We start from the raw sequence: 20,487 nt of genomic DNA on the forward strand, positions 1-20,487 counted from the left end.
AACAAGGAAGGATTCAGGTGGAGTATGTGTTCTCCATGGAATTAGACAAGCTAAACCAGGGTAGCACAGGGAATGCCACATTTCATCTTTAGTATCCTCCAGGCTAGGGACTGTAACACTTCATGTAAAACACATGTAGTAATTTTGCTGATACTTTTCCCAGTTGTGTCAAACTTTCCGATGAGGCAGCACTCATTTTTTTTCAGAATTTGGGCCACGTTTTATAGAAGTGAAAATGGATGGTGTGTGGCAGGGGAGCTTTCAGTACCAAAAACTAATTGACAGTCCCGGCCTGCATGTGGCTTTACTGTTGGAATTTTTTGCCAGTTATGACGTTAACCTCTGTTGGACTAACCATCTAGTGACTCTGCTCATGCACTGATGTTGGGTGAGGACAGGATTGGGTGAGGGCTGTATTGCTTCCCACAACTGGGCTGACTTTCCATCATTCACATGCCAGTTTGATGAGTAAATGGCACCTGTGGAATTAGATCATAAAATGATTTTCCCCCTTTCAGGAGAGGATATGTGATGAAACAACACTCCAATTTAAAACAGGTGTGAAAAGCGGTGGTTATAGGCTTTACTGTGGTACAAACTTTCCCATGGGAGAGGAGTTAACCAGGCTGCTATTCCTCACTTCCTGCTCTCCAGTTAAAGGAATCACTTTTAGAACTACAGTTTCAGAATGATGCATAAGAAAAATGTTTTTTAAACTGATCAAGTATCACACCAGTGGCTCAAGTCCAACCAGGCCAACTGTCAATATTTGATTACTTCTTGGAAGTGCAATGAGTTTCCAAAAATTAAGTTGTGAAATTATGGAAACTGCTGTTATCCACTTGCACTTTAAAGCAGATGCTTAATGAATGACAAAATTATTCAGCACGTGCCAAGAACTCTAAATACCAACAGTAAAGTTATGAGGGTTGTGATAGGAGTCAAGTCAGATATTTTTGTTGCTCCACCATTGCTGCTAACTCAGCCTCGTTTCCATAATTTAGACTTTCCCTCCCCTAATTCCAGAAAATAAATTCTTTCTTCAAACAACTTTCATACCATGGAGAATTCTCTTTTTATCTGAAGCAATTTACAGTTATTCAAACTGCACAAATTCCATTGATGTTTCAACAAAAGGATTTGCACTTATGTTGTGCCTTTCACAACCTCAGGGCACCCCAAAGTTATAGCCAATGAAGTGTAGTCACTGTTGTAATATAACAAACATGGCAGCCAATTTGTGCTTAGCAAGCTCTCAAAAACAGCAATATGATAAGAACAAGATAAACTGTTTAAATCATGTTGGTCAAGGGACAATGTGGTTAGCTGATGTGTAATATACCTTTAAGAAGAATGTTAAAATGAAAGTTCACATGATCTTAGTATCCAATAGCGGAGTAGCACAGGCTACCTCAGTAGTCAGCAGTGTATAGTTGGAGTCTGTAATGTAGACACAGGGGGTAGAATTTTACGGCCTCGTTTCGGTGGGGACGGGGCCGTAAAATGCGGTGAGACATTCTAAACCTCATTGGCTTCCGTGGGAACGTAAAATCCCACTGCCATAAAATTTCGCCCAGGGTTTGAGTTGTTAACAGACAAGTGCAGCTGCTGAGTTCCTTTGTAAATAAATAGAATGTGTTCTACCTAAGAACGGTCTGCTGAGCTACTCGGTCTATGGTACCAACTCAGCCATCCCAGAATTAGCATGTAACCAGGATCCATAACTCCAACCAAATTAGTGGCTAGGATCCAACAAACTGGCGACAAGGTGAAAAAGCAAAGAAAAAGCAAGGAAGGATGAGAATAAAACAAGTTAAAGAAGGAAATCAAGAGAAACGAAATTGGACCATACCTCGCACGGTAATTGTAAGTAGAATTTCATCCTAATTGTTGAGTAGACTACTTGAAGCTTGCCGCAGTTTGGAACAATTGATCCTTTCGATCCTGCCTCAGAAAATTGGTCTCATTATGTTGAACTCCTCGCCTTCTTTTTCCAAACGAAATACATTGCGGTGAAGGAGAAGAGGCGAGCGATCCTCTCATCCACATGTGGGAGTAAGATCTACGGATCGATGTGAATTTTGACAGCACCCAGTGCTCCAGATTCAAAAGGTTTTGATGACTTAGTGAACCTCGTAAAGAGTTGTTACCAGCCAAAGCCCTCGGCAACGATGCAACAGTTTAAATTTAACTCAAGAGATAGAGCCCCTGGGGAGACAGTTGCTTGTTATGTGGCAAGTCAGAAACAGTTAACAGAACATTGCGAGTTTGGTACATCTATAAATGATATGCTTAGAGATTGTTTGGTGTGCTGTATAAATGAAGATACGATTCAGAAGATACGATTCAGAAGAGATTACTGTCTGAAACAAATGTAGATTTTCAGAAGGCGCTAGAGATAGCACTGGCCAAGGAAAGCGCAGTAAGGGATTCAAGTCATACAGGGAGCACAAAATGGCACTGTCTTCCATGTTGGGTGAGGAGCTCCAGCCAAAAAGGGCACGAAAATGCATGGCTCTGATTAGAAACGGGAAGCAGCCACTGCTCGCAGACAAATAAAAAGAAATGTAGCGAAAACATGGAATTATGGTAACAGAGATGGAAGCAGACAACCTAGTAATGAATGGAAGTTTAACAAAACGAATGCTTTTACTGTCATCGAAACAGACACCTCATGAGACATTGCAAGGATAGAATCAGGCAGACTTTCAATCAAAAGAAAAAACCCCATGAGATCCACAATGTAGAAGAGCTTGAAGTAACAGATTCAAATATTTATTTGTTGTATAATTTGAAGGTAGAAAGAACAGAAACAATGTATGTAACAGTGAGAGTGAATGATAGACCTATTAGAATGGAGATGGACACAGGAGCTTCCATTACGGGAATAGGTGAACATACCTTCAAATGCCCGAATTATGGGAAACGCAAATTAAACTTGGAAAAAACAGATGCCAAATTGAAAACTTACACGGTCAAAGTCAAGGACATTAGCAGGGTTACTATACAGTACGGAAGCCAATCAGTAAAATTAGCCCTGATGGTGGTAGCAGGTGAAGGGCCAAGCCTCCTTGGATGAAACTGGCTGAAAGAAACTAAATTGGAATGGGCTGAAATCTTCCAACTGAGAGAAAATGGGCTACCAGAGCCACTACAAAAATACTCCTCATTCTTCAAAGAAGAACTTGGGAAGATCCAAGGGCTTCAGGCAAAAATTCATGTGAATCCAGAGGCAACCCCCCCCCGATTCATGAAGGCAAGACCAGTACCTTATGCAATGTGGGAAAAAGCCGACGCCGAACTTAGAGAAACTGGGAGTGATACAACCTGTGCATTTCTCAGAATGAGCAACACCAATAGTCCCCGTATTTAAACCCGATCAAAGTGTTCGAATTTGTGGAGACTACAAATTGACAATTAATAAAGTGGCTAAGTTGGTCAGACACCTATACAAAAAATCGAAGACCTGTATGCTAAGCTGGCAGGTGGAACCACCTACATGAAGCTTGATATGAGTCATGCTTATCAACACTTACAGAGTTAGAGAAGGCCTCCCAAGAATTTGTCACAATTAATACACACAAAGAGTTGTACCAATATACCCTTTTGCCTTTCGGTGTATCCTCAGCTTGTGTCATATTCCAGAGAACTATGGAAAGTTTACTGCAAGGACTGCCCCGCATTGTAGTTTATTTAGATGATATTCTGGTGACAGGACTGACTGAAAAGGAACAGTTGGCAAACTTGAAAGAAGTTTTGAAACATTTCTCGCAGGTTGGAGTGTGTTTTAAAAAAAATGCATGTTCCAAGCTAGTTAGGTCACAGGGTAGATTCACAGGGCCTCCACCCAGTTGAGGAAAAAGTGAGAGCCATTAGAGAGGCACCAGTGCCAAAAAACACCTCTAAGCTAAAATTGTTCTTGGGGATGATCAATTACTATGGGTGCTTCTTGCCTAATTTGCCAACAGAACTGGCACCCCCTGTATTACCTACTCAAGAAAAACCAACATTGGCCTTGGCAAACACCACAGAAAGTAGCTTTCACAAAGGTGAAACAATTGCTGCACACATCCACCCTGTTAGTGCATTTTGACCCGAGAAAAGAGTTGGTGTTGATAAGTGAGGCATCTCCCTATGGAGTGGGAGAGGTGCTATCCTATCGAATAGATGATGGCTCAGAACGGCCTATTGGATATGTATCAAGAACGCTCACCACAGGAGACAAGGGATACTCACAGATAGAGAAAGTTCTGTCAATCATCTTTGGTTTCAAGAAATTTCACCAGTGCATACACGGCCGTCATTTTACTATCATACCGGACCACAAGCCTTTGCAAGGATTGTTTAGCGAGGACAGGGCTATACCACCCATGGCCTTAGCAAGAATACAAAGATGGGCATTGATCCTGGCAGCGTATGAGTATACTTTCATCCATAGACCTGGAAATCAGATTGCAAATGCTGATGCACTTAGTCGTTTGCTCTTAAAAGAAAATGATGAGGATGTTTCAGTTCCTCAAGGACTGGTTTTATTATTGAACTTCTTAGATTCATCACCAGTATGTGCTAGACAAATCAGAGATTGAACAAGTCAAGACCCAGTCTTATCCAAAGTACATGAGCAAGTTCTTCATTGTCGGTCACAAGAGCAGAGATCCGACAAAATGAAACCGTATTTTCACAGAAGATATGAGATAACCAGTCAGGATGGTATCTTATTGTGGGGAGCTCGAGTGACTGTTCCTCCAATAGGATGAGAACCACTGATAACTGAACTACGTAGTGCACATCCAGGAATTTCCCAAGTGAAGACCATAGCCCACAGCTATCTATGGTGGCCTGGATGGAGAAATAGAGAGCTTAGTGAGGAGTTGTATGCAGTGTCAACAAGTGCAAAAGCTACCTGCAGAGCTCCGTTACACCCTTGGGAGTGGCCAGAAAGGCCATGGGTGCGATTACAGACTTACTATTGTGGGACCTTTTATGGGAACACTGTTTCTCCTTACTGTTGATGCTCACTCAAAATGGATGGACATATGTGAGGTGAAGTCACCAACATCTTCTGCTACAATTGACAAGCTACGTCAAAATTTCGTCATCAACAGACTACCAGAAGTGGTCGTATCAAATAACAACATGGCATTTATGAGTGCTGAGTTTCAACAGTTTATCAGCCTCAAGAGTATTACTCATGTAAAAACTTAACCGTACCACACTTCCTCAAATGGGCGGGCGTGCACGGGCGCCCTTCCATTCGGCGCCCCCGATCGGAGGCACACTGCCATTTTACGTGGGCAGGCCAATTAAGGCCCACCCAGCGTGATGTCCGCACGGAAGTGCTATGCGCTCCCTGTGCGGGCGGGGGTGGATTCCCAAAATCGAGAGTGCGCTCTTTCGTGCATGAGCATGAAAGAGCGCACTCATCTCCCTGAGGCTAAGTGCAGCCTGTACATGTAAAAAAGATAAAAATAGAAAAATAAAATTTCCCTTACATGTTCCCTCATGTGAATGTCACATGAGTTGGGACTTGTCCATAATTTTTACAAAATTTTTATTAAAATTTTTTTAAAGCCTACATGAAACCTCATCCCGCCCGTGGATGATGTTTCATGTTTTTTCTAGTTCCCGCCAGGGCTCCTTTAATTACTTAATTGACCCTGTCAATGGCCTCAATTGGCCATTGACAGGTTGGTGGGCGCGCAGCTGATTTTGCAGCGCTCCCGCCTTCCTGAAAATTTAAATGGGGCGCAGTGACGTCGGGAGTTCCCCCCGACATCACCGCGCATCATTTTACGCGTCGGCAAGCGGGCCCTGCCCCCGCTCGCCGACTCGTAAAATTCTGCCCTATATGTGAAGAATTTTGGAGAAGGACCCAAGTGGTTATCAGGCGAAATAAATGCAGTGACTGGACCTCTTCCTTCCCACGTGAAAGTGGAAGGCCGAGTCATTCGGAGACATGTGGATCATATCAGGAGGAGAGAAATAAAGTACCAAAAAATGATTACTCCAGTGTTCACAACTGCATCAACTTCTCCTGTGGAAAGAACTCAATTGAGTACAGATGTGTCTGAAGGGTCGGCTGTACCTGAAAGAGTTGAGGAAGTAGATTTGCAGGTGCCCACCAAAGAACCTGATGTTCGGACAACACCAGAAAAGGAGGTTCCTAACAAAACATCTGAAGCTGTACAGCTGAGACATTCTACACGCATAAGGAAACCCCGAAAGACTGAATTTGTAAATTATTTATGTGTAAATAATTTGATATTTTGAGAAAAATTGTAATTGTAACTGTAAAATGTATTTCTGAGTAAAGGGGGAGGGATGTGGTAATCTGATGTGTAATATACCTTTAAGAGGAATGTTATATGGAAGATCACATGATCTTAGTATCCAATAGCAGAGTAGCGCGGACTACCTTAGCAGTCAGTCGTCTATAGTTAGAGTCTGTAATGTAGAGACAGGGTTTGAGTTGTTAACACACAAGTGTAGCTGCTGAGTTCCTTGTAAATAATAGAATGTTCTACCTAAGAACAGTCTGCTGATCTACTCTATGGTACCAACTCTGGCATCCTGAAATAAGCATGCAACCAGGATCCATAAGTTAAACCAAACTAGTGACTAGAATCCAATAGCCAAACACAAGAGAGAATTGCCCTTTCTTTGAAGTAATGGCCATGGAATATTTATGTCCGCTTAGGAAAACAAATGGAGCCTCAGTTTAACATCTCATCGAAAGACAGTACCTCGGATAGTGTAGCAGTTCCTCAGTACCGCACTGGAGTGTCAGCTTTGCTTTTGTGCTCGAGTCTCTAGGGCAGGGTTTAAACACATAATCCTCTGACTCAGAAGTGAGAATGTTACATAAGCTGACAATGAGTGCCATTTCTGTGGTCATGATACATTCAGAAAGATACTTCAGGGTGTCTCGTGTAGTAGTGGCTAGGTTGTAGGCTCTGCCTGGTTGAAGAAAAGGCTTTTAAAGCCAGCGATGACAGAACAGAGGCATAATGGCAGAAGCAGCAGCTAAAGGGTGCAGTGTGGGAAGCAGGGGCTAGATTAGTATCAGAGAGTGTATACAAGGATCAATAACTGGCAAAGCCGCTGGATGGGATGCTGTCGTCAATAAACAATTAGCCTTCATGCTTTTAAGGCAATGATTTTTGGGTAGAATAGCTTCTTAGCTGTTCTAATTTGTCTTTGAACAAATTTTACATCATACCATTTTTACCTTCTGCAAGAATTGACAATACTGAGGCCCTAATATTTAACAGGGAGGTAGTAGGAGGGGGCAGTTTTGCTGTCAGGAAAACTGGAAGAAGGTGGTGCCCGCAACTGCTGCAGAATTTAACATGAGGATATAGTTATCTTTTTTGATGATAATTCATTCTACCCAAAAAATATTACCTTCAAAGTACGAAAGGCTAATTGTTAATTGAAGATGGCATCCCTTCCAGTGACTTTGCCACTTACTGATCCCTGCATACACCCTCTGATACTCATCTAATCCCACTCCAAACACTGCATCTGTTTCTCAACAGCAGCCAGTCAGATTGAGAGACAGGCTGGCAGGTTATTGGGCAGGTAGGCCAGTGACACAAGATCGCAGCCAGTGAACATGGGGAGGGAAATAGAGATCGGAGGTTAGGGAAGGGGACATCGATGGGGGTGTCTGGAGAGACTGTGGGAAGAGGGAAGGCAGCCAGAGGGATAGGGGAAGGACATCAATGATCTTGAGAGATTGGGGGAGGGAGAAGTTCATGGAGGGGAAGTTCATGAACAGAGTGTGGGGGGAGGTTGCAGGCGTGGTGGTTTTGATTGCTCAAGGTTAACAGTTTGCTTGCTGGATCAAAAGGTGAGGGGGCAGGATTTGGGAGAGGCATGGAGGCACAACTCCAGATTCTCCTGGCCCACAGTTAGTGCTGGAAAAGCATTTACCTCTTCCATGCAGCACCCCAACCTGTTGGGGAGGATTTAAACTAACTTGGCAGGGGGAGGGGGTCCTGTGAGGAGGTTCAGCCGGGGGAGATGCACAACCAGAATTAGAACAGAGAGCAAGTGAGTCTGGAAGGCTTAGAAATTATAGGCCAGTTAAGGCACAAGGGAGCTTGGCAAGGTTGGATGGTATTTATTTTAATGCAAGGAGTCTGACTAATAAGGCAGGTGAGTTGAGGGCACAAATTAACACATGGAAATATGATGTCATTGCTGTCACAGAGACATGGTTGAGAGAGGGGCAGGATTGGCAGCTCAATATTCTAGGATATAGGGTCTTCAGGCGAGACAGGGAAGGATGTAAAAGAGGAAGGGATATCACAATATTGATCAAGGAATCAATTACAGCAGTAAGGAGGGATGACATCTTAGAAGGCTCCTCAAATAAAGCAATATGGGTAGGATTGAAAAACAAAAAAAGGAGCAATCACATTGTTGGGAGTGTACTATAGGCCCCCAAACAGTCAGAGAGAAATAGAAGAGCAGATATGTAGGCAGATTTAAGAGAAGTGAAAAAATAATAGGGTAGTAATAGTGGGGGAGTTTCAACTTCCCCAACATTAACTGGGTTAGTCATAGTGTGATAGGTTTGAGGGAGTGGAATTCTTAAAATGCATTAGGAGAGCTTTTTAAGCCAGATGGTAGAAGGTCCTACAAGAGAGGGGGCGGTCCTGGACTTAATTTTAGGCTGGGCAAGTGGCGGAGGTATCAGTGGGGGAGCATTTTACAGATGGTGATCATAACTCTGTTAGATTCAAGGTTGTTATGGAAAAGGACAAGGATGGGCCAGAAATCAGAGTTCTAAATTGGGGGAAGGCTGATTTTAATAAGATCAGATATGATTTGGCCAGAGTGGACTGGGAGTAGCTACTTTTAGGTAAATCTGCATCAGAGCAATGGGACTCATTCAAGAAGGAAATAGGGAGAGTACAGGGCCAACATATTCCAGTAAAGACAAAGGGACAAATCCAGGGAACCCTGGATGTCAAGGGATATGCAGGATTGGCTAAAGAGGAAAAGGGAGGCTTATGGCAGATACTGAGGGCTCAAAACAGCGGAAGCCCTGGAGGAGTATAGAATATGTAGGGGGGAACTTAAAAAGGAAAAGAGCAAAAAGGGGGCATGAAAAAAACAGGTAAAATAAAGGAAAATACAAAGTTATTTTACAAGTACATTTAGAGTAAGAGGATAACTAGGGAAAGAGTAGGGCCCATTAAGGACCATAGTGGTAATTTGTGTGTGGAGCCGGAAGATGCAGGTAGGGTTCTAAATGAATACTTTGCGTCGGTGTTCACAAGTGAGAGGGACGGCGTGGGTATGGAAATCAGGCAGAAGGACTGTGGTACAATTAAAGAAATTAGCATAGAAAGGGAGGAAGTTCTAAGTGGTCTGGCAGGCTTAAAAGTAGATAAATCTCCAGGCCTGGATGAAATGTATCCCAGGCTGTTGAGTGAGGCAAGGGAGGAGATAGCAGGGGCACTGGCAATAATTTTCAATACCTCTCTGGCCACAGGAGAGGTGCCAGAGCACTGGAGGACAGCCAATGTGGTACCGTTATTCAAGAAGCAAGGAAGGGAAAAAACAGGGAACAGGCCAGTCAGTCTAACCTCAGATGTGGGGAAATTACTGGAAGCAATTCTGAGGGACAGAATTAATCTACACTTGGAGAGGCAGGGATTAATCAAGGACAGTCAGCATGGTTTTGTTAAGGGGAGGTCATGTCTGACCAATTTGATTTAATTTTTTGAAGAGGTGACCAGGTGTGTAGATGAGGGCAATGCATTTGATGTAGTTTACTTGGACTTCAACAAGGCCTTTGATAAGGTCCCACATGGGAGGCTGATAACGAAGGTAAGAGCCCATGGGATCCAATGCAATTTGGCAATTTGGATCCAGAATTGGCTGAGTGGCAGGAAGCAGAGGGTGATGGTCCACAGATATTTTTGTGACTGGATACCTGTGTCCAGTGGGGTTCCACAGGGATCGGGGTTGGGTCCCTTGCTGTTTGTGGTATATATAAACGATTTAGACTTGAATGTAGAAGGGTTGATCAGTAAGTTCACGGATGACACGAAAATTGGTGATAAATAGTGAGGAGGATAGCCTTAGACTACAGGATGATATAGATGGGCTGGTCAAATGGGCTGATCAGTGGCAAATGGAATTTAATCCGGGTAAGTGTGAGGTGATGCACTTGGGCAGGACAAACAAGGCACAGGAATAAATGATGAATGGTAGGACCCTGGGAAGTACCGTGGATCAGAGGGACTTTGCTGTACATGTCCACCGGTCCCTTAAGGTAGCGGGACAGGTAGATAAGGTGATTAAGAAGGCATATGGGATACTTGCTTTAATTAGCCGAGGCATAGAATATAAGAGCAGGGAGGTTATGCTGGAACTGTATAAAATGCTGGTTAGGCCACAGCTAGAGTATTGCGTGCAGTTCTGGAATCTGCATTATGGGGAGGATGTGATTGCACTAGAGAGAGTGCAGAGGAGATTTATCAGGATGTTGCCTGGGCTGGAGAATTTTAGTTATGAGGAGAGATTCGATAGACTGGGGTTATTTTCCCTGGAGCAGAGGAGATTGAGGGGGGGACATGATTGAGGTGTATAAAATTATGAGGGGCATAGATAGGGTAGACAGGAAGGAACTTTTCCCCTTGGTGGAGGGATCAATAACCAGGGAGCATAGATTTAAGGTAAGGGGCTGGAGGTTTAGAGGGGATGTGAGGAAGAATTTTTTCACCCAGAGGGTGGTGGGAATCTGGAACTCTCTACCTGAAAGGGTGGTAGAGGCAGAATCCCTCATAACATTTAAGAGGTATTTGGATGTACACTTGCGATGCCATGGCATACAAGGCTATGGGCCTAGTGCTGGAAAATGGGATTAGAATAGTTAGGTACTTGTTTGACCGGCGCAGACTCGATGGGTCAAAAGGCCTTTTTATGTGCTGTAGACCTTTTTGACTCTTGCCTCCCTTTAGCTGCTGGGTTACCTGGGGCTGGGAAACGTGGACACTTGTGTCCAAGTTGGAACAAAGAAAAAATCTGAGGCACGCAGCATCTTTTAAATATTTAAATGAGAGACCCACCTATTGAGAGCTGGTTGGTCACCCACCACCACTCCCCTCCCCATCCCACCTCTGTTAAAACCAGAAGTGGACAGGTTGGGTTTAGGGTTTGAAATATTTTACATTCTTACTAACTACCCATCCCAAACTTATTCAATTTTGAGGGTTAAAATTCCCCTCCAGATATCAGAAGTTCAAGAAGCATTTCCTTAGCCAAGCAATTTCATTAAAATGTATTTTTGTTATCAACTATTTTACACTGCAGGATGGTGAAGTCATTGGCATTAACACACTTAAAGTGACAGCTGGGATATCTTTTGCAATCCCCGCAAAAAGAATTCAGCAGTTCCTTGCAGAATCGCATGACCGCCAGCTAAAAGGTACGAGTCAGTAAATTAATTGCATATTACTGATTATAAACAGACTCTTGGTTGACTTTTATATCGCACACCATTGTTGCTCCTACTGGTGTATTTTGAAGGCGACCAACTGTGAGGTGGAAAAACCTCAACTGGTTTTGATTATCAGAACTGTAAAATCAGCAGAAAGAACACGAAACGGCTTTTCAATTTGTGGTGCGCTTATGTTTTTAAAATTCCACAAGAAGTGTGGCATGTAGAGAGGAGCTGTTTTTTATTCTTTTCGTTTAAGCACAAACTCTTGGTGCCTTCTACCCCCAGGACCAATGGTTTAGTTGATATGTGACCTGTTGGCACATTTTACACCTCGTCTCCGCTGAGTCAACTGATCCCAGCCATTCTAGCACAGGACAAAGTGCAGTACAATTTGTGGTGGGCAAAAAATGGGGAAAATGGAACCAGCGACACAGCTTCTGAACCTGTACTCAGCGGCTCTGGCTGAAAATTACATTTGAGGAAGAGATCAAACAAGGCTGTGATGTTCCCCCCAGTACTGAACACTTCACAGTGTCTAGACTCTGGATGCTTGAGGAAAGTATCACTGCTAGTAGCTGTGAAGCTGAGTTCAAGCAGGAATCTGTGTTGTCATATTTCCTGTGTTGTATATCACAATAAGTAGGCGTGATCCTCCATTTTGAATATGCCAGGGAATTACCAATTCTGGTTTTTGTACCAACAGAAAACTCTTCACCTAAGAAGAAGTATATGGGAATAAGAATGGTAGCGTTGACACCGAGGTAAGTGTTGAGTACCTGCTCTCAAGTACTCATTAAACTTGTTGTAAGACTTTGGTCTTGGAGAATACACTTCACTTTATCCCCGCAACCAAGCACTTCTACTGCTGTTCTTTAATGCTCGTTTGAGCAGGAGTGTTATTGATACAATTAGGAGGACTAGCTTGAAGCAATCACTAAGGCTAATTGAAGGAAATGAATTACCACATCACCATTGAGAAATTTAGTGCTTGAGATTTTGCAACCATCTATGCTGGCTTTTATCCTTCTCACTGCAAAGATCCATAATATGAACTTATCCTGAAATTGCTGGATTTGACTAGCACAATACTGAAAATTTCAGTGCATGCAGCTTAGTTACAGAGATCATAGAGGACTAATGATTTTCCATTTCATTTCAGTCTCTTACATGACCTGAAAATGCGTGACAAAGATTTTCCAGATGTTTCTGCTGGGGTTTATATATTTGAAGTCATTCCAGCAACACCTGCTGCAAGGTAGGAGATATAAGATAAGGCAAGTGACAAGATGCAAGGGTCTTGAAATCCACACATATTAAGAACTTATTTATTGGTTGTATTCAGTGGCACAGCCATGGATGAAACAATGCTCACCAGATGTTGATTGCCCATATCAACACACCAAGCCCTCCTGTTATACAAGCCATTGAACTATTTTTTGCAACCATCAGCACAGAGTTTGAATGGGATTTGGTTCTGTTACAGTACTGGCAAGCATTTCTGATCACACCTCCTGTGATGTTTAGCTATTTTCTAGACATACAGGTATATGCTGAACAGAGGAGGACAAATGGTAAGCTGCGCTGTGGCTGTCTGATTTATAAATCAATCCTGTTTGCGGTGCATAGGTAGAGGGAATTCAGTTTAGAATGGAATGCGTATGGTTGCAAAATATTTATATACTCAGTGTTATAAAATTAATTCCATTTGGAGTTTAGATAGCTTTGTGACTGTAGAAATGATAGGCAACTTTTTATACCACTTCATATCAACCAAGATACTCCTACTGTGCAGAACAATATAAGTTGTTATGGCACAGCAGATGGTAAATGCTGAGTTGTTCAAATCCCAAAGAGAAACTTGAAACAACTGCCACAATTTGTTTTGCAATTTGTATAAATTTTGAGATACGTGCCCTGAATTCAGTAGTAATAAAACCACCAAGTCTTATAAGTTTTTACAAAACTAGATTAAACATTTATTAATGGAAGAAATGACTTTAGATACATACATAGATCTGCAAATTACTGCTATGATCTTTTCTAGATCCCCTAATCAATCTAACTCCCAGTTACACTTCTGTTAAGGCAACAGTAAGACACATAGATTTTAAAAGACCCAGGCAAAGAAACATGATACCCTGAACAAGTTGATGTCCAAGTGAGTTTTCTTAACTTCAGTCCTTTGAAGACAGCAGCTTGAGGCATTGAGGCTGAAGGCTTTTTCACACACTTGTAAGATCTTAAAAATGCCTTCCCTTACACACAGCTCTTGCTCCTTCTTTGTACATATCTTTCTCTTTGAATGCAAATACCCATTGTTTCACTATGTCTTTGGACTTTGTCTGCCTGATAATAAAACCCTCTCATAGCATTAAGTTTTACCGGTAATCTTTGGGAAAAATAAACACACAGTTTCTAAACTTCCCCATGTTTATCTAATTAACATTTCAAACCTATCCTCTCTTCTTAGATCAAATCACCCAGGCTTGCTGTCTCTAATTTAATTAAATTTCACACACACACACATAGACACATCCCACTATTACTCTATTTTACAATCAATTCCAATAATAGGATGAGAATTATTATATTTTCTTGACACAGTTTACTGCTTGATTCCATGTTCCAACCGGTGGAAATAAGGCAAAATTCGAGCACTGAACTCAATAGAGTTTGACTCTTAGTCAAGCCATTCAAACCCTCAATATTGCAATTCCAGCCAGAATCTGAAAGAAAAACAGAAAGTACTGGAAAAACTCAGCACCTGTGAAGAAAGAAACAGAGTTAACATTCTGCATCCAATATGATTCTTCTTCTCTTCTTTGGGACTGAAGAGAGATAGAAATGTGTTGGGTTTATGCTGTTGAAAAGTGGCGGGGAGTCAGGTGAGGAAGAGGGTCAGGTAAAACAAAAGGGCAGGTCAGGGTTACAGGGTAGGAAAGATTCAATAACAAAAATGTTATGGAACAAAAGGAAAAGGGAGCATGTGCAGTATTATGCTTATATGATACAGAACAAATCTGCTTGGGTACTCTCTAAAATCACTTGACAGCATCAGGTAAGATTAGAAAAAGACACAGAAGATTTGCCACTGTTGCAGCTATAAGATTTTCAGTTCTGATCCATAAGCATTAGCAACATGGTTACTGGGGATACAAGCAAAGGAACAATTGTGTGAGGCAACAGGAATTTTATCAGTAGTTACAGTTCATTGATGAATTTTTACCATCACTAACCATTTCTGCTGTCAGCTGGATACTGGCTGGATACTAGTTTCAAGCATTGCAATCTGAAAAGAGATCTCCATGGTCAGCGGGGGCAGTTCCATCCATCGACTTTTAGTTCACAAGGTGCAACCTAGAGAATCTGGCTAGTGTAGTGGCGGGGGGGGGGGTGGGGGTGGGGGGGGGGGGGGGGGGGGGTTAGAAGCTGCCTTTTCTTGTCTCTGGACCTGGGTTAAAATGCACCCCAGAATAATTTAAGTGTCAACTGTATGCTGTCTGTCGAGGATCCAGTTTCTCAGTCTAATTTCAATCAGACAGTTCTACTCTGAGAATTATTATTCCTGCAGTCATGAGTGCATTTGTGAGCAATAGGCTGAGACATATTGTTGGGGTCGCATCGAGGAAGCTTTATTCAACTTTACTGGGTATGCTGTATCTAACCTGGGAGTGCTAAGCGGTGACATCAGGTGCAGAGCTGCATTCCCTGACACAAACCAATTTAACAAGTGCAATTTTTTTTGGGAGTAAATTAGTTTTTAATGTTTCTTACAAATACTTAACATGGGAAATTCCTTTGTGTCCTCCATTTCAATGGAGATGTTCGCTAAGTTAAGCAAAAGCAAAGGAACACTTGAAATTCATTTCTATCTTAGCTTATATTTTTAATTGGTCCATTGATCCATCACCACTGCATTATAGTGCTGTCAAAAAGGGTCAGAGGTTATATTTCTGTGATGAAATGGTTTGTTTTCCAAAGTAACTGATTTTACAGTAGGTTAACCAGCAATCTTGCCATGAACTATAGGGCTTCTGATACCCATGATGTTATCAGCAAAGCATCCAGTTCTTTTGTACAATTCATTGTCATGGCCCTGATTATTGACTTTTGGAACTTTGCATATTTATGTACAACTGCACTTGCATAATTCTTGAAAAATCTTCATTTTCAGTGCTGGTTTAAAAGACCGTGATATCATTATCAGCATCAATGGACAAACAATCACTTCTTCAGAACAAGTGAGCGAAGCAATTAAAAACAACGACACTCTGGCCCTTGTTGTGCGCCGTGGAAACGAAGACTTGATTATCACTGTAATACCTGATATCATTGATTAGAAGAAAAGCTTTTTTTAAAAAAAAGTTTATTGCAGACCATTGTAATCAGATTTAAATGCTGTTACTTGAATATTTTGTTCACCAGTAGTCTCTTAAAAAACTTCAGTGTCAAATGTCGCGGTTAAGGGCTTTGTAGGTATAAATAAAAAAGATGAATTACATTGTCACATCTTTTAAAAAAAATTCTGCAGTTACTCTGTCTTTAGAAGGTAGCATAATCCAACCTTCAGAGTGTTTCCTGTTGCATATCTCGATGAATGTTCTTCTATTTTGAATAATATCTATTACTTTTAACAACTGAAGTCCAAGATGAAACAAGCTACTGGACTGATTGAAGCTCATAGATCTGGTACTCTGCCCTGGATTTAACTGGGGGGAGTAGGGGTTGCAAATTCTCTCTAGGGTTTGCAAGGAGCTGTTGTGAGGTCTGGAAATCTAGTAGAATGGATTGTTCAATATCCAGAATTAAACTGTCTTGATGTAGTCCCAGCCACAGGTAGCCTGACTAACACGGTGAAAGCCTTGCAACTGAAAAGCCTGTTTTACGAAGGCAAGTGGATGCACATGTGGAGTGAACAAGACCATCAGGGATAGTCCAGATTGCCAGGACAGGGGGGGAAGCGGGGTGGAAATCCAGATCATGGGCGGGAATCTCATTCTAGACCAGGGGTCCAGATTGTGAAGAAATGGGGAGAAGGAGGCCCAGGTGGTCCCGACTGCCATTGCTGGATATCATTGTGGCTGGGGAGAATCCGGCTTGCATGCTGCAGGGATGATGGAGGGAGGGGGGTTCAAATGGTGATTGGGAAGTCCTGCTTGTGGGAATGGAGGGGTCGGGTTTACCGGGTAGTTGATTGCATTTAGATGAAAGACTCCAGATCCTCCTGTCTCAAAAGCGATGCTGTAAAGGCCATTATCTCATGGATTCTCACCATCATTAAACTATGAAGTTTCCCAAGGCATGTAAAACATGGCAGTCTGTGGTTAAAAATAGAATGGTTGCATGATTGAAGGCAATCCATAAGTGGATCTATCTCTCGGCACACCTCTGTTAAGTGGGCGGGTTTTAAAATTTCTTGCATTTTCACCTTTGACACAGCCCAAATGCACCGCCTTTTGGGTGTTAAAATTCAGCCCAATCCAATCTAGCAACAGCTGCTGTGACTCCACCACCTTACCATCTTAACTCATCACTCAGTCATTTGACAGTTGAGATTATTCTGCCTGTTCTCCCCCCACCAACTATTTCAGTGCAGATGTAACCTTTTGGAAGTATTCTGACCATGGGACACAGCAGTATCCTGGTACACTGGTCTCTACTTGTAGTGATTTGTAATAATTCTGCTTTCCAAAGTGACAAACTGGCCAGTACCTATTACTGCAATTGCTTGTCGTGATTAGTGCAGTTTGGTTGTTACTTGCAGTTCTCCATTGTTGAGACAGGACCAATTACACACTTGCAACATTGTTAATTTGCAGGATCAAACATATGAATCGATGATGCTAATTATTTTTAAACTAATTAACAGAAGGACCAAACATTGAAGTGTTTCTTAAACATTAAAGTTCCATTGGTTTTAGGCTGAGAGCAAGTAAGAAATATTAGCCACTATCACATTTTCTGACTTGGAGCTGAATAAATTCCTCTCTTCAACCATTATCCAACTAACTCATTGACCTCAGCCCTTGGCAGATGCAGTGTCAGCTGTGGCTCAGTTCATAGCACCCTCACCTTTGAATCAGAAGGTTGTGGGTTCATGTCCCACTCCCGGAAAACCAAGAACTGTGATTGTACTCGAAAGAAGTTGCAATCTGTGACTGTTGGTAACTCGAAAGAGTTTCCTCCTGCCTTAGGTGCTGCTCTTACTTATTCCTGGGTTGTGTTCCTTGCTGAGCCTCAAGCCATTGTCTTGCACACACTTTCCAATGTGTCTTTCTTAAAGCCTAATGGGAATGAGCCTTTTTTTTAATGATAGCAAGTTGTACAGTAAAGGGTGACATGGTCACAAGGAATAATCAACAATACATTACTGGATAATGTCAAATGATTTGAAGCATTACTTCAAAAACCTTGAACTATTGACTTTTCTGCCTCGTTTAGAACGACAGATGTTTATTTGAAGGAGCAAGCAATTGAACAACAAGCCAAGGAAAGGCTGAAAATAACAGTGTGTCCATTCTTGGTTGGCATTCATTGCAAGAAAAATGTTCTTATTCATTAAATCTATCAGTTTGGATTGATACTCCCCCAGACTCTGGTAACAGAAGTTAAGTAAGTGGCGCACCACTTTACAGCTGCATTAATTGTACAGCTGAATTGGAAAAACAAGGTCAACCTTCTAAATCTTTTGTCCCTTTCCTAAAGCACAATATAGGAAGCAGATTCTTAAAAATGAGAAGTGCTCAGGACAATAATAATCAGCAGGAAGGCAATATAAAGAAGTATCTCTGCAGGGGATTATTAATGTGAAACAAGTATTTGGCAATTAAGGTGCCACCATGAATAGTGATAGTCAAGATACAATGTATCTATTTGCTGCATGTCACAATATACACAGGCAATTAACAAATTACTGCATCAGAAAAGACATGCAGATATAGTGCTCCTTTCACATGCTCAGGATACTGCACAGCATTTCATAACCCAAATAATTTTTGAATTGTAGCTATCACGGCTGTGTGGGAAAACAGAGCCACAAATTTGCATAGAGCAAGGTGCCGCAAACAACAATACAGTGAGCTGTTAATCTAGGAACATAGAAACAGGAATAGGCCATTTCGCCCCTCAGGCCTGTTCTGCCACTCAGTGAGATCATGGTTGATGAGACCTAACTCCACTTATCTGTCCTTGCCTCATCTCCCTCAATTCCTTTAACTAAAGTCTATCAATCTCAAACTTAAAATTAACAATTGATCTAGCATCATTTCTTTGACGATTGTCAGTTGCGGAATGAGTTTCAAACTTCTACTGCCCTTTGTGTGTAGAAGTGTTTCTAATTTCATTCCTGAAAGGTCTGGCTCTAATTTTTAGACTCTCCCCCAACCATAGAACCATAGAAAAGTTACGGCACAGAAGGAGGCCATTCGGTCCATCTTGTCCATGCCAGCCCGAGGACACCCAGGTGCCCTTTCTAATCCCACCTTCCTGCACCCGGCCCATAGCCCTGCAGCTTACAGCACTTAAGGTGCAGATCCAGGTACTTTTTAAAAGAGTTTAGAGTTTCTGCCTCTACCACCAACTTGGGCAGCGAATTCCAGACGCACACTACCTCTGGGTAAAAATGTTCTTCCTCACGTCCTCCCTACACCTTCTGCCACTTATCTTGAATCTATGCCCCAGGTTCTAGAATTCTACACCAAGGGAAACAATTTTATCCTGTCCACTCTATACCCCTCATAATTTTGTACACCTCAATCAAGTCACCTTCTTTGTTCTAAGGAAAATAACCCCAACCTGTCCAATCTCTCCTCATAGTTACACTTTTCTAACTCTGGCAACATTCTTGTAAACCTCCTCTGCACTGTCTCCAGAGCTATTACGTCCTTCCTGTAATGTGACCAGAACTGCACACGATACTCCAGTTGTGGCCTCACCAGTGTTTTTTACAATTCCAACGTTATATCCTTACTTTTATATTCTATACCTCTCTCAATGAAGAGCATTCCATATGCCTTCTTTACAGCCTTGTCTACTTGAACTGCTGCCTTCAGGGACCTGTGTACTTATACGCCAAGATCTCTCACTTCATCTACCCCTCTTAGTATATTCCCATTTATTGTGTAATCCCTGTAACCGTTTGACCTCCTTAAATGTATGACCTCACACTTCTCTATGTTAAAATCCATCTGCCACTTTACCGCCCACTCCACCAACCCATCTATATCATTTTGGAAATTATGGCCATCCTCTACACTATCCACTACTCGGCCAATCTTTGTGTCATCTGCAAATTTCCCAATCGTGCCCCTCACGTTCACGTCCAAATCTTTAATATATAACACAAACAGCAAGGGTCCCAACACCGAGCCCTGTGGAACACCACGTGAGACAACTTTCCATTCGCAAGGGCATCCATCGACCATTACCCTTTGTTCCCTGTGACAAAGCCAACCTTTTATCCAGTTTGCCACATTACCTTGAATCCCATGGGCTTTTACTTTCCTGACCAATCTGCCATGTCGGACCTTGTCAAATGCCTTGCTAAAATCCATGTACACAACATCCACTGCACTACCTTCATCAACCCTTCTTGTCACTTCCTCAAAGAATTCAATGAAATTTGTGAGGCAAGACCTTCCTTTAACAAATCCATGCTGACCATCCCTGACTAGTCCATGCCTTTCCGCATGACAGTTAATCCTATCTCTCAGGATTGATTCTACTAATTTACTCACTACTGATGTAAGACTAACTGGCCTATAATTGTTTGGCATTTCCTTTGATCCCTTTTTAAACAATGGAACTACAATTGCATTTCTCCAGTCCTCCGGTACCTCCCCTGTATCTAGTGAAGATTGGAAAATCATCCTCAGAGCATCTGCTATCTCCTTCCTGACTTCCTTCAGCAGCCTCAGAAACAATCCATCTGGCCCTGGTGACTTATCAACTTTCAAGGATTTCAACCCTTTGAGTACTTCCTCTCTCTATATGACTATCCTGTCCAATATCTTGTAGTGTTCCTCCTG

At 42.1% G+C, this 20,487-nt stretch overlaps 1 protein-coding gene across 1 annotated transcript in view; it reads left to right on the plus strand.

The window, feature by feature from the left end:
• LOC144694891 (serine protease HTRA1-like) overlaps window positions 1-16,766 on the plus strand; it is a 35,878-nt gene extending 19,112 nt beyond the window's left edge. The window contains exons 6-9 of the mRNA XM_078565622.1: window positions 11,332-11,446; window positions 12,165-12,222; window positions 12,621-12,716; window positions 15,636-16,766. Coding sequence (XP_078421748.1) covers window positions 11,332-11,446; window positions 12,165-12,222; window positions 12,621-12,716; window positions 15,636-15,801 — 435 coding nt within the window. The 3' untranslated portion in view covers window positions 15,802-16,766. The remainder of the gene's footprint in view (window positions 1-11,331; window positions 11,447-12,164; window positions 12,223-12,620; window positions 12,717-15,635) is intronic.
• Window positions 16,767-20,487: the final 3,721 nt, after the last annotated feature.

This window comes from Cetorhinus maximus, chromosome 20 (genome assembly GCF_964194155.1).
Source record: "Cetorhinus maximus chromosome 20, sCetMax3.hap1.1, whole genome shotgun sequence".
In the NCBI taxonomy this organism is placed as follows: Eukaryota; Metazoa; Chordata; class Chondrichthyes; order Lamniformes; family Cetorhinidae; genus Cetorhinus; species Cetorhinus maximus.